Consider the following 13,985-nt stretch of genomic DNA (forward strand, 5'->3'; position numbering starts at 1 on the left):
TCAGGGGCAGCCTGTACAGGGAGGGTGTGGACCACCTGAAAGCCAGGAGATGGAAGGAGAGCAGAGCTTTGGCGTCAGAAGGTGCTACTTTAGCTTAACTGTGGGATTCCAACACGTCTGCTCACCAAATCCTCGTTTCCTCATCACCATCCCTATGTTACCAACCTGTAACATGTAACATAGGGATGGTGATGTCTGCTTACTGGGGTTTCTGCTGGGCTCCGTGCAGTGCTCTTCAGGGTTGTGCTATGGAAGCTGCTGAGCACCGCATGTCTTGGAGGTGGCCAGGCCTGGGTTTGCACATCTGGAGGCATGAGGTGGACAGATGCGGGTCTGGAGCTGGGGATTCGAGTGGGTGTCGAGTTCTCTGTGTTCTTGGAGGGTGGCCCTGAGATGTGCTGGGTCTCGCCTTGATTTTAAGTGGATGTAGACTTACATAGAAAATTGGGTATGTTGGGGGATGGGCTGAGTTCCTCCTTCCTGCCCCTCTTCCCAATACAGAGGTTAAGGACGGAGTGTCTCTGGGCAATGCTGGGATACTTTACAGGAACCCTGCATTTCTGAACACTTCACGTAAGCAACTTTGTGCAATTCAACACTCTTTCTGACTTTTCACCAGCTCAGGTGCTGGGGCCTCCCTGTGGTGATAGCACAGATTACAGTTTCCTCCATTGGCCTTGACCTTAGAAATTATATAACTATTGATTTAAAAGGTTTTTTTTTGTTTGTTTTTTTGGCAGTGGTTGCAATTTGTATGGTTTCGGAGTTTGAACATTGGAGTTACTGTATCAAGGCGTATAATGCTGAATTGGATTCAGAGATTATTGGATTGAGAAGATCCCCTGGGTCTGTCTGACCTGCTTTTCTCACTCTGCAGCTGAGGAAATGGGCCCTGGGTTCTGTCAGGGACAGCAGAGCCCTCATGCCTTCTGGGACCCTTCCCTTCGTCCCTCCTGCCGTCAGGGCCCCGCCTGAGGGACAGTGACACTCCTACCCCATCACGTTGGTGCCAGCAGTGAGCAGTCTCGTATTTGTGTGGTTGTCATCTTGGAATGATGTGCCATATGAGAGTTAAATAGTTTTGCCCAATTGCATGCCAGTCTTTCACGGTCAAATGATAAGCGTGACATAGGGTCTGAAGCGACAGCCCACCTGTAGGAACTGGGCCAGTGTACTCCAGCATGGCATTGCAATGGGAGTCACTGTATTTTGGATGTGTGGTCTGGTCAAGATGTGGGACACATATAGTCAGATCCTGATGGGTTCATGTAAGACCCAGGACCATGGTCAGTCAAACTCCTTGCTGTTCTCCCATGAGATGTTGGCTTATTGAATACTTTGTTGAAGTAAATGGGACCCTGGTTAAGCTGAGTTTCCCCATGATGGGATTGGTTCTATTAGGATTGCATCTGAGTTGCTTGAATTTGAGTCTTACATGTACAGATTGTATGAATTAACCTAAACGGCTTTTTGATGTACCATTTCCTTAGCTTTTTGGAGACTTCATTTTAGTGCATTCAGTTTGCCTCTGGGATTGTATTCTAAATGCTTTTTTTTGTTTGTTTATTTGTTTGGGACAGAGTCTTGCTCTGTTGCCCATGCTGGAATGCGGTGGCACGATCTCGGCTCACTGCAACCTCCTCCTCGAGGTTCAAGTGATTCTTGTGCCTCAGCCTCCCAAGTAGCTAGGATTACAGGTGTGTGCCACCACGCAGGCTAATTTTTGTATTTTTAGTAGAGACGTGGTTTCACCATGTTGGCCAGGGTGGTCTTGAACTCCTGGCTTCAAGTGATCTGCCTGCCTTAGACCCTCAAAGTGCTGGGATTACAGGTGTGAGCCACTGTGCCCTGCCATATTCTAAATACTTTTTATACACACACTTCAGTTGTCCTCTGAAATCTTGCATCTGTTTATATTTCACCAAGACTTTAAAAAATGTTTTCAAAATTTTTATTTTTGCTGCTCTCCTAGGCAAAAGAGTAGTCTCCTGTTTTGTAGCTGTCTAGTCTGAGCTGTGAAAGGCTTTGGGTTAGGGCTTTGAGAAGATCAGAGGAACATGTTTAGAGCCTCCTGCAGCTTTGTGGGCACAGGGGATGAGCAGGGGGTGCAGCTCAGAAGTCGGGGTGGGCAGGGTCTGGAGACCACGGGACTTCACTTGACCAGGTCTGCCCAGCACAGGCAGTGGCCATGCGGTGCCAGGCTGGGTTCCAAGCCATTGATAGAATTACCTCAGTGAATCCCTGGACAGCTCCATGAGACTAGCCCTGTCTGTTACTATTCTCACTTCAAAAGGCAGGAGACAAAGAAGTGGAGTGGCCGAGGGGCTTGCCCAGGAAAAGCAACGAGGAGGTGGACCCAGGGCTGAGCTTGCCGGCACCCTGGTGTAGAACTGAAGAGCACACCCCTAGATCCTGCCCCTGTCTTGGGAGGCTGAGACGCTGATCTCTGCGGTTTTGGAATTGGCGCTAGGCTTTGCGTTGGTATGATTTCAGGAAAACATCTGTATTGTTGGTCTCCGAAATATACATAGAATTTGTTTTCTGTTCATTTCTTGCCAAAGGAGTCCAGGTGAGCTGCACCTGCCTGAGTGGGATCCCAGGTGTGATCGGGGGTGTTGATGCCTCTGATGGTGGTGTCCGTGGGCCTGCTTTGATCGCGGAGCAGGAGGAGTGCCGGAGGCTCTGTGTCCCCCCAACTTGGGGGTCTCTGGGCTCCTGTGTGCAGCATTACCTGGCTTGGGGCAGAAAGAGACTTTGAGGGAGCCCTCTAGCGGGTGTCTGGGTTTCCCATTCACCTCTGCCATCTGACAAGATCGCTTCCCTCTTTGAGCCCCAATTTCCTCACTTCTGAAATATTGGAGAGCCTTCTTACTCATACAGTTGCTGGGCATTTTTCCTGAAATAGTAGATCCCTGTCACCGTAGTATATAACAACCCTTACACACAAGGAAGCGTTATATAACTATAAAGTAATTATAACCCGAGTTTTTTCTCCCTGTTGAATAGCCTCTTTAAAAAAGAGTAGGTATGATTGAGAATTCCTGAAAGTCATTCATTAATTGGTTCTTTCAAGTAAATAATAGCAGCCATGATAGTCATAGCACTGGTGTCATCTGGCACCTCCCATGTTGGAGGGCAGGGCACTGTTTGCAGGCCAAGCGATGCCTACCTTGCCCTGACTGGAGGGTGGCCTCACTGGCTCCTGTGGAAGCCTGTCCTGATGCTGGTTAGTGGCATTAAGTCCTCTGGTGAGCTGAAGCACACAACATGGTGTAGACCCTTCTGAGGTGATAAGGTGGGCTAGTAGTTGTGATTGACTTGCTGTTTATGATTAAACTGTGGGGCAGCTGTCATTGTTCCCTCTCAGTGGTGTCTGGGTCATGTAGACTGGCAGGAAAGGAAACTTCAAAATGACCCTTGTTTTGTTATTTGCAGGTTCCGGGGAGTACCACGCTGTCCAGTTCTCTCTGCCGTGATAAACCTCTGCGGTGAGTGTCTGTGTGGGTCATGCATTCCTGTGTCTCTGGCTGTAGGTCAGCTCTCCACAGAGGAAACCTGGGCATGGCATCATTTTATTCTGTAGAAATCATAATTTCTGTTTTGGTTGTAAACATTGCCAATCAAAGGTGGTACAGGCCAGGTTTTCTATCCGTTTCTAAATGCTGTGTCAGGGTCAGAAGCCCAGCTGGTAGAAACACCTGTGATTGTCTTTGAATAAATAATTGCACTGCTGAGGCCTGATTGTGCAAGTGTCACTTTTAGGGGAGACTCCAGGGTGTGCTGGCAAGAGCCCCTTTAGAGCAGATGATGGGGGCCCTGAGCTAGCATATTCTGGAGAGGCACTCACCGTGGATCCTCATGACTGTAGGAAGCGCTTTATTTCTGTTCTAACAGTGTTCAATACATTTGAATTGGAATTAAATCCATGTCTGATAAATAAGGTAGAGAAAACAAAATCCTTGGGAATTGTTTGGATGCTGATTTGAACAAATCAACTTTAAAAAATAAATGTATGGGCCGGGCGCGGTGGCTCATGCTTGTAATCCCAGCAGTTTGGGAGGCTGAGGTGGGGAGACCACAAGTTCAGGAGATTGAGACCATCCTGGCCAACCCCATCTCTACTAAAAATACAAAATTAGCTGGGTGTGGTACCGCATGCCTGTAATCCCAGCTATTCGGGAGGCTGAGGCAGAAGAATCCCTTTAATCTGGGAGGCAGAGATTGCAGTAAACCGAGATTGCGCCACTGCATTCCAGCCTGGCGACAGAGCGAGACTCTGTCTCGAAAAAATAAAAACAAAAATAAATGTATGGTATTGGATGTTTGATGTTATTATTTCTTTTTGAGGTGTGATAATGGCATTGTAGACATTTTAATCGAAAAGTGCCCTTATTTTTTAGAAATCAATACTGCAAGATTTATAAATGAAATTACCTAGTATCTGGGATTGCTTTAAAGCAATCAAAGTGGTGGAGGAGATTGCTGGGGGTATTGATGGACAAAGGTTAGGTGTATTTTGGTTAATTTTGAAGTTAGGTGATGTGGGTACACGGAGGTTTGCAAAACCATTTTATATGGTTTTGAATTTTTCCAAAATTAAAAGAGAGAAACACATAGGAGTAGTAAAAATGAAAACCCTATAGCTGGTGGCAGCACTTTGGAGGGACTTAAGGACACGTCCTTTGCACCCATGTCTCTGGCTTTACCTCATGGGGGCACCGATTGGGTTTGACCCCATCCCCTCTCCCTGGAACCTTTTCCACCTCCTCCTGGATACCACCCTCAGCCCTAATGTTAGGAGCCCTCCTGGGAGGGGCTCAGGCCTCCCTGGGGCCCACAGGGCTGGTGGAGAATCTGTGGTCTGTGGGAGGCCCTTGTCTCTAGTCACATTGGATGCCTGGCTCCCACACTGCCAGTCCTGCCCACATCCTCAGCCTGCTGGCCATGACATGACCATTTCTACCCTCTTCCCTCTTTCCTGCTCCACAGTCTTCATCTCACATTTGGGGGCCTGCCCTGGCCACCTGGGCACCTGGTTGGGTGGCCAGCCCCACATTCTACCCTGCATCCACCTGGCCTGTTGTTAGCTGGGTGGGGTCCCAGCTGGGGCCCCATAGAGCTCTTAGCCTTCTGATAGGAGTCTGCTGAGTTGCTGCTCAGTAGATGAAAGGCCGCTTTGATTATGCCCCAGCTCGTCCCCTCTCCACGTGAGGTCCTGCCTCCTTCTTGGGCCTGCAGGGTCCTCCACTACCATAGCTGGCCACCTCACCAGCCTCATCCTTGGCCGCACCTGCCCCAGGATGCCACATGCGGACACGAGGAGCTGCTTGCTGATGTTTGGCTTCTGCACACATCATCTCCGCTTCCTCCTGGCCCCCTCCCGGTAGCCCCTCGTGCCGACCTTGACACCTCGGAGCGGGGTTGAGGCTCCCACTCCAGGAGTCCCGCCTGGAACCCTGTTCCTGCTCCCAGTGAAACCACAAAAAGCCCTTCCCGCCTTCGTGCTTTTGCATCTGAGCCCATGCGTCACTGCTCTGAGTTGCTTTCTCTCTCTGCGTTCCCTGACCGCAGCTTGCGGCACCCCGTCATGCCCTGCTAGGAAAATTCAATCTTATGCCCCTCCCCACACTGCCCGCCATTATGGGAACACAGTGCGGAGGCTGCGCACACTGTAAATTCCCGTAGCTGGCCGCCCAGGTGCTGGTGTGAACACCCAGGGGATGAGTGTCCGTCATCTTCACCTTTTTCCTAGAGGATGAATGTCTGCTGCCTCCTTACCCTGTTTCTGATCTGCCCACTGATCTCTCGCAGGCCTGTCATCCTGAGTCCCACCATGGAGGAGGGCCATGGGCTGGACCTCACTTACATCACGGAGCGCATCATCGCCGTGTCCTTCCCCGCCGGCTGCTCTGAGGAGTCCTACCTGCACAACCTGCAGGAGGTCACGCGCATGCTCAAGTCCAAGCACGGGGACAACTACCTGGTGAGCAGAGGGCGGCTCCGGGAGCCTTTGGGCAGGCTCTGCAGCAGGCACTGTGTAGGGATGGGCACTCACAGAACACTGGTTTACACATGAGGGAGAAGCTCAAGGGCCTGGGCTCACACAGCTTTCCGTGTCGCCTTTGTCCTCTGTCTCTCCGCTGCCACTTCTGGGGAGGAGCCTTATGTGTCTCTGTAGGTAGCTTTCAGGGACACACGACTGCTGACCGCAGGGATGGCTGTTGCCTCGTCCCACACTCATCAGTGAGGCTGGCTCCCCAGTGCCTTGGGACATGTCCCCGGCCGGCCACCCCTGTGCTCCCATGCTGCATCCCTGGTATCAAAAGACAAACCTGTGACTCTCCTCCTGAGCCATAAATTAGGAAGACAAATTAGGTGGCCACCCAAGAAACCAGGGGCTGCCCTGGAGACAAGGAGACAGCTTGATTTTCAAAACACACGTGTCGAGTTGATGGTAGAGCCACATCTGAGGAATAATACAGAACAGCCTCGCACCATCTCTCACGCTCTGATTGGCCCCTTGTTTTCTGTTCCCATGGTTGGTAGCCCAGGTGGAGGCTGACTTCCTTCTGCTGTCAACAGCCACTAATGGGATTGAATGACAGCTCCCTGGCACCCTCTCTCTACCTGCCTTCTTATCTCTAGTAAGGAGGCCTCCTTATCTGTGGTAAAGCTAATCTGCCCTGCAAGCCTACAAGGTGGTCATTGTCTTCCTTGTTGGTCTGCTCCAATGACTAGGGCACCAGTGGCTGGGAGAGGTGGACCCAAGTGGCAGAGTAGGATGTGGCCTCCGTCTGATGCCAGAGCAGCCCTGGCCCAGGTGCTTCCTGTGTCCTGACCCCTCCCCGATCCTTGATTCACTCAGGCTCCTGCCTCTTTCTCTTCTTGAAGCCTGTCTTGTCTGTGACCTGGCAGTGGACAGGAAGTGGTGGCCAAGCCCCATCTGATGGTGGTACCTCTCACCAGGGGCCCTCTCCTCCCCAGGGCTTCCTCCTTCATCACTGAGGCGGTGTGCTCTGCAGGACCATGGCTCCTTCCTTTGGAAGCCACTTCCAGGCTGGTCAGCACATCCCGAGTCTCCTCTCTGGCCATCCTTCCCCTCTTCCCCAGTCCACCTTCCCCAAAGAGACCATGCAGAGGGCCTGGAGCCCTGGCTAGCACCTGTCTGTGGGGCCTTGTCAGGGCCAGAGCTCTCCCTGCAAAATGGCTATGGCAGGGATCTTTTTCTTGTGAAGGGTTAGAAATGAACTGTAGATTTCAAAGCAGCACCCCCGCTTGTCATAAACAGGGCTTGCTGTGTGACCAGGACAAGCCCCCACCCTCCACTTTCCTCACATGTCTGACTCTTAAGTGAGAGGGACGTTTAGTTAATTTTTAAGGCTCCTTGCTGCTGGAACATTATTATTATTATTATTATTTTCATTTTGAACTATTTGAGTATTTAGCAAAGTTCCACAAATGGCTGTGATTTTTCAGTGAACTTAGGCCGTGGCTCTTGGCTGGGCATGAACTCAGCCCTTTCCAGGCCTGGGGCCACCAGGCCATAGAGGAGGGACTGCCTTCCCCACCATGTGCCACCTCTCTGTTGGGTCAGTTTGTGTTGTCAGGAGCAAGACCATGGAATTTATTTTATATATATGTGTATATTTATTTTATATTATATATTTTATACCTGTGTGTGTGTGTGTGTGTGTGTGTGTGTGTGTATCCTGTATGTTGGGATATTTTGTGGCCATGAGAATTAAAAAAAAATAGTAACACGGTAAATTGCCTGGTTTAATACTAGTTAAAGAAGTAGAATATAGACTTTATGTGTAAGGGTTCTGTATGCCATCCTTATCTTATTTATTTTATTTGTTTTTTATTCTGTGACCACACATGTCTGTATTTTTCAATCTTTTCTGATCCTCGGTACCTGGAAGGGAAACATCGTGTAAAAATGCAGTGTGTTTTCCCCTTTCGTCTCTGATGTCAAGGATTTGTCTAAAAGCTTTTTTTCCCCCTGATTTGTGAGTGTGAAGATTTTAGATATTTTTTTAAAAAATTAGTATTAATTAAAATTAAATAAAAATTAAAGTATTAATTTTTTAAAATACTAAAATCTATTTTATGCAAGGCATTTTTTTCTCTCCTTTATAGGTATTAAACCTTTCAGAAAAGAGATATGACCTTACGAAGCTTAACCCAAAGGTATGGAGTTCATCCCTTTATATTCTGCATTTTGTAAAATGTAAACAATGCTTATTTTGTGCAAAAATAATTTGCTACTAGTCTTTGTGGAATGTGACTTGATAAGAAGTATTAGGAATTGTTCATATCAGTATATGGACAATTCAAACAATTGTTCATATCAATTGTTTTAATTACTTTTTTTTTTTTAGTTTGAAATAGTTAGAGATTCATAGGAAGTTGTGAAAATAATACAGAGATCTCCTGTACTTCTCACCCAGTCTTTCCAGTGGGAGAATCTTACAACACTAATAGTAAAATATCTAGGTCAGGAAGTTGGCATTGGTATAGTCCGTGGACCTCACTCACATTTCCCTGGTTTTGTATACATGTGTGTTTCTCGGCATCGTGTGTATAGATGATAAATACTGCATATATATGTATAGAGCAAATCTATACACATGATGCTTCCTCCTCCCGCCGCCTGGGATCTTTCATATATACTGCATATATATATGCATGGAACAAATCTATAACAAATATATGTATAGAACAAATCTAAACTGCGTCATGTGTATAGATTTGTTAAGCCACCACAAACAAGAGACAAAACATTTCCATCAGCATGGGGCTCTCTTCTTCTAGTATCTCTTTATGGTCATAGTAATCCACTCCTTTCATGATAATTTTCATTTAAAAAATTTTTTTTAAAATTTTTTCAAATTTTACTTTAAGTTCTGGGATACAGGTGCAGAACGTGCAGGTTTGTTACATAGATATACATGTGCCATGGTGATTTGCTGCACCTATCAACCTGTCATCTAGGTTTTAAGCCCCTTATGCATTAGGTATTTGTCCTAATGCTCTCATTCCCCTTGCCCCTCACCCTTCATGATCATTTTCAATAGCAAAGTTTGGGATAATTTTAAGACTGAGTCAACGTAAGTTGTGGTACATATATGTATGTATATTCTATATGTTGAAATATTTTGCAGTCATTAGAGTAACAAAGCAGAAACATGATAAGTTGCCTATTTTAATACTAGTTAACAATAGTAGAGTACAGAATTTATGTATAATAGTATCTCAATTATGCTAAATGTACATAGAAAAGAGACTAAGGGATTCATGAAAACATTGCAGTGGTTATCTTTGAGTGGTGGCAGGGGTAGTGACTTTTCCTACTTCCTGGCAGTTTTCTGAAATATCCAACAATCTTACAGTATTTCTACAACTTTCATCATAAGATAGAGCTCCTTGTCCTCGCCCTACTGACAAAAGGAAATCAAGGAAAAGCAACACCCCCGTGTGGCCACTGTGGACTTGTGTGTGCCTCAGGACGCTCAGAGCTGCAGTTCTGCACCAAGTCACTGTGTCTTTAGCACATGGTGGTGATTTTCTTTTTTTTTTCTTTTCTTTTTTTTTTTTTTTTTTTTTGAGACGGGGTCTCGCTTTTTCACCCAGGCTGGAGTGCAGTGGCGCAATCTCGGCTCACTGCAAGCTCCGACTCTCGGGTTCACGCTGTTCTCCTGCCTCAGCCTCTCCGAGTAGCTGAGACTACAGGCGCCCGCCACCACGCCCGGCTAATTTTTTTTTTTTTGTATTTTTAGTAGAGACGGGGTTTCACCGTGGTCTCGATCTCCTGACCTCGTGATCCGCCAGCCTCGGCCTCCCAAAGTGCTGGGATTACAAGCGTGAGCCACCGCGCCCGGCCATGGTGGCGATTTTCTTTGTCCAAGCACCAAACTTAATCAGGGTTTTGAAGGTGCTTCCTCCTTAAGTCCTGCCTTTCCAGGAGATTGTCTCTGAGGTGTTCTGGGAGATGGCTGGCTGCACTCTCCAAACTGGGATTTTAACCCGAGTGGGGAGATTTTGGCAGCAGCTTAGGCCTAGGACTCCTGTTTGAGATCTCACTGGACTGTGGCCCTCTTCACACAACCTGCACCATCAGCAACTCAAAGACCTTTCTAGAATTGTCACCCCAGCTGCAGAAGAGCAGATGAGCCTCTGGAAGAAGAGGCAGTATAATGCTTCCAGTGAAGGAAGTTGGTCCTCACGCTCACTGAGTTTTAGGAAAGGGTCACCCAGCATGTTCTTTACTCCCAAATGAAATGTATTGATGATGAAAGAAGTCATTGTGAGATGGCCTCAGAAGGTTTCAGGAAATGGAAACTGAGGAAGCTCCCCTCTCTTGTTGCAGATCATGGATGTGGGCTGGCCGGAGCTCCACGCACCGCCCCTGGATAAGATGTGTACCATATGCAAGGCGCAGGAGTCCTGGCTGAACAGCAACCCCCAGCATGTGGTCGTCATTCACTGCAGGGTGAGTGCGCCCCCTCTCACATTTGGGGGTCTGGCTAGGCTTCAGCCTTTGGAGTTGAGATGGAGACCAATGCTGCATCTGAGCACATTTCTGCTTTGAGCTGGTGTGATGTGCTCCTTATGGGTTTGTCTTTAGGTTTTCCTACTTGCTCTTAAAGAAGGAAACAAAGAGTTATCACCCCTCCCCAAGTTTGGCTTTGGAATTTGTAGGATTGTGGTTCCTGAATGTGTAGCTGGACATTTGAAACTATTGACCCCAAATTGATCACAGTTATGAGAGCAAATCGTTTCATTTTTATTAAATTTTATTTTTCATGGAAAGCCCTCCTTTTCAAAAGAGCTATGCCCTTTTCAGATGGACTGTGTCAGACTTTCCATGCTGTCTTGAGTTATGGTAATCAATTGATGGACTAGATGATGGCATGATGCCATTGCAGTAAACATGTCGTCCTTTCCACGTGGAGCCATTGCAGTGCAGGCATGACCTGTGCATCTTCACAGAGTGGCCGGGACTGTCTGGGTGTCAGCCCCAGCAGGCTTGGTGGATGCCGGCAGGCCAGGTGTATAGCTGGTGGGCACTCCTCCTCCTGGCTGCATCGGGTTCCTTCCATGCTTCCTCCTCCCACCTCCTGGGATCTTTCCTCTTAATTCCCAGTTTTCTCAGCTGCTTTGTACTGCTCCTCAAATGTGATTGGTGTTGAAAGGGGTTGGACTGAAAGCACACTCACTGAGGGGTAAGTGTGTGAAGCTTAACCCTCCTGCCAGAAACTTACTATTAGAGAAAAGCTCTTATCCCAGTCACACCTTGAGTCAGGGAGGAATCCTTTGGGAAAGGATGTAGCCAGTGGGCTGGGGTCACTGTTCATTAATGGGCAGCTCCCTATTTTGTGTGTTTGACAAAGCATTCTTAGGACTATCAAAGTATCTAGGAAGTGTTGACGGTTCAAGATAGAAGTGTTTTTTTTTTTTTTTTTCTTCCGGACTCTTTCACACTAAAAAACTGCACAGAAATCCATTGTATTATGGAATTTAGTTTGAAAGAAGCTTCCCTTTGAGTTACATTAGATTCTCAGTATATCTTTCCTGCAAGGGCACTAGGTAGGCTGGCTTGCGGATGGTGTTTACAGCTGTAAGGCATTTGATGACCATTTGATGTGCAGAAAACTTCCATCAGGGGCACACAGATGTTATTTGCTTCTATCTAGTGTTCTCTTTCCTCACATCTAACTTGATCATATTTTCCCCGCAAATGGACAGTCATACCCATTAGGACCACCAAATTGTCTATGATGACCTGATCTTTTCAAGTATTAGGTTAAATTATGGATCCTCCACCCAAATTGTGTTTTGGTGCAAACTAAGAGAGAGAGAGAGAGAGAGAGAGATATTCAGACAGACTTTTAAATCAATATAATTCTTGTTAATTAAAACAACCTATGTTTTTCAGGCTTAGTGTGGTGATTTTGACACAGTGAGCCTGATATTGATGGATCATCATTGCCCAGGGTCACGTAGCAAGCTGTTCTAAGCAGCATTCCTGACCTGTGGGCCTGGGCCAGCAGCAGCACCTGTGGAAAGTGCACGTTCTAGGGTGCACCCAGACCTGCTGCCAGCTGCATTGTCAGAAGACTCTTGGAGTTGCTGGACTTGAAAAGTGCCATCCTTGGCCATTTATTCCATTTTAGTTGTTGTTCACTTCAATTTTTTAATGAAATTGAAATAAATGATGAGATTATTTAAAACATATGGGTCCCATTGGGGACCACCTAGAGCTTTCTAAAATGCATCCTTTTGCTAAGCAACTTTGGGCTTTCTGGACAGCTCTTGTTAGTGGAATTCATGGGAACATGTTGAAACTTCTCAGAAGTGATTTGCTAATCTCTTGCCCTCTTCTGGTGCCATGTAAACCATTTTTGAAACGCTTAGAAACTGTGCCCTGAGAGATAAGCCCTCTTTTAATTTGAAATTGCTGATGTCGATGTTAACAGAAGTTCATCATCATCACTGCGGGGGTGAAATCGCTGACATTTGCCAAAATCCGCCTGCTTTGCAGAATGTGTGTTTCCTTCCACACATGCCAGGAATTTCTAGCATAGCTGGGCCTGTCTCAGCCTGGGCGGGAACAGAGTGAGGGTTGGTCCTGCTATGCTTCCCGTTCTGCCGTGGGATGCAGAGGCTTGTGTCTTTGTGGGTGTGTGCAGTCTCCTCCTCACCCCTCCACACCCTGGTTATTGACTGACCAGAAATGGCCTGCAGTTCTTTTGGGAGATTTCGTCCACACCATACCTTTTGTTTCTGAGTCCATGGTGAAGAATACCCACGGAAAATTGTGCAATTAGTGATTCTATGATTTTTGTTAAGAACAGTTCCAAGTCCAAAAGAATGCAGCTTGCACTGAAACGTAACAGTCCATGAGCCTATCGTGCCCTCTTGTGTTTTCTACATCCTGTGAGCTAAGAGCTATATTTACATGAACATTATGTGAAGATGTCCCACTTCAGTTCCATATGTAAAGTTTGAGTGGAACGTGGCCACCTCCACCTGTTCACGTACATCTGTGGCTGCTTCCACCCACAATGCAGGTGTAGGTTTGAATGGTTGAAACGACCTTGCAGCCTGCAAAGCCTTAAATACTTACTATTGCATTAAGAAAGACCTCATATCAGGGTACTGTTGGACTTGTAAAATGAGTTTGAAAGTGTTTGCATTTCTTCAGCTTTCTGGCAGAGTTTGCATTAGTCTGTTTTCTGTTACTTATAAGAGAATATGTGAAACTGAGTAATTTGTGAAGAAAAGGAAGTTATTTCTTGTATTAATATTTATAGGGGCTGAGATGTCCAAGCTCAAGGGGCTGTGTCTGGTGAGAGCCTTCTTGCTCTGGGGACTCTGCAGAGCGCTGAGGCTGCATGGGGCATCACATGGTGAGGGGGCTGAGGGTGCTATCTCAGGTCTCTCTTCCTCTTCTTAGAAAGCCACCAGTCCCACTCCTGTGATAACTTATTAACCCATTAGTGAATTAATCCACAGATGTATTAACCCATTCATGAAGGCAGGGTTCCTCATGACCCAATCATCTCTTAAAGGCCTCACCACTCCACACTGCCACATTGGAGATTAAATTTCAATATGAGTTTTGGAAGGGGCTAATATTTAAACCATAGCAAAGTTTTCTCTTTTTTTTCAGTGATGGAATTCATCAGTTAAGTGATCAGGTCCTGGGCTTTTCTTTGATGGGAGAGTTTATATTACTGATTCAATCTCGTTACTTGTTATTGTTTTGTTCAGATTTTCTGTTTCTTCACGATTCAGTCTTGGTAGGTTGTATGTGTCGAGGAATTGATGAGTTTATTCCAGGTTATCCAATTTATTGCTATGTAATTGTTCATAGTTTTTTGTGTTTCTTTATGTCTTACATGGCATCAGTTATGATGACTCTTTCATTTCCAATTTTGAGTTTTCTCTTTTTATCTTAGTCTAGGTAAAGGTTTGTCAAT

At 46.5% G+C, this 13,985-nt stretch overlaps 1 protein-coding gene across 7 annotated transcripts in view; it reads left to right on the top strand.

The window, feature by feature from the left end:
- TNS3 (tensin 3) overlaps positions 1-13,985 on the top strand; it is a 314,080-nt gene that overhangs the window by 141,634 nt on the left and 158,461 nt on the right. For all 7 annotated transcript variants that reach the window (XM_055293200.2, XM_055293206.2, XM_063609575.1 and 4 more), the window contains 4 exons: positions 3,436-3,488; positions 5,812-5,983; positions 8,140-8,190; positions 10,370-10,492. In XM_055293200.2, coding sequence (XP_055149175.1) covers positions 3,436-3,488; positions 5,812-5,983; positions 8,140-8,190; positions 10,370-10,492 — 399 coding nt within the window. The remainder of the gene's footprint in view (positions 1-3,435; positions 3,489-5,811; positions 5,984-8,139; positions 8,191-10,369; positions 10,493-13,985) is intronic.

The sequence above is a fragment of the Symphalangus syndactylus genome, chromosome 9, assembly GCF_028878055.3.
Source record: "Symphalangus syndactylus isolate Jambi chromosome 9, NHGRI_mSymSyn1-v2.1_pri, whole genome shotgun sequence".
Taxonomy (NCBI): domain Eukaryota; kingdom Metazoa; phylum Chordata; class Mammalia; order Primates; family Hylobatidae; genus Symphalangus; species Symphalangus syndactylus.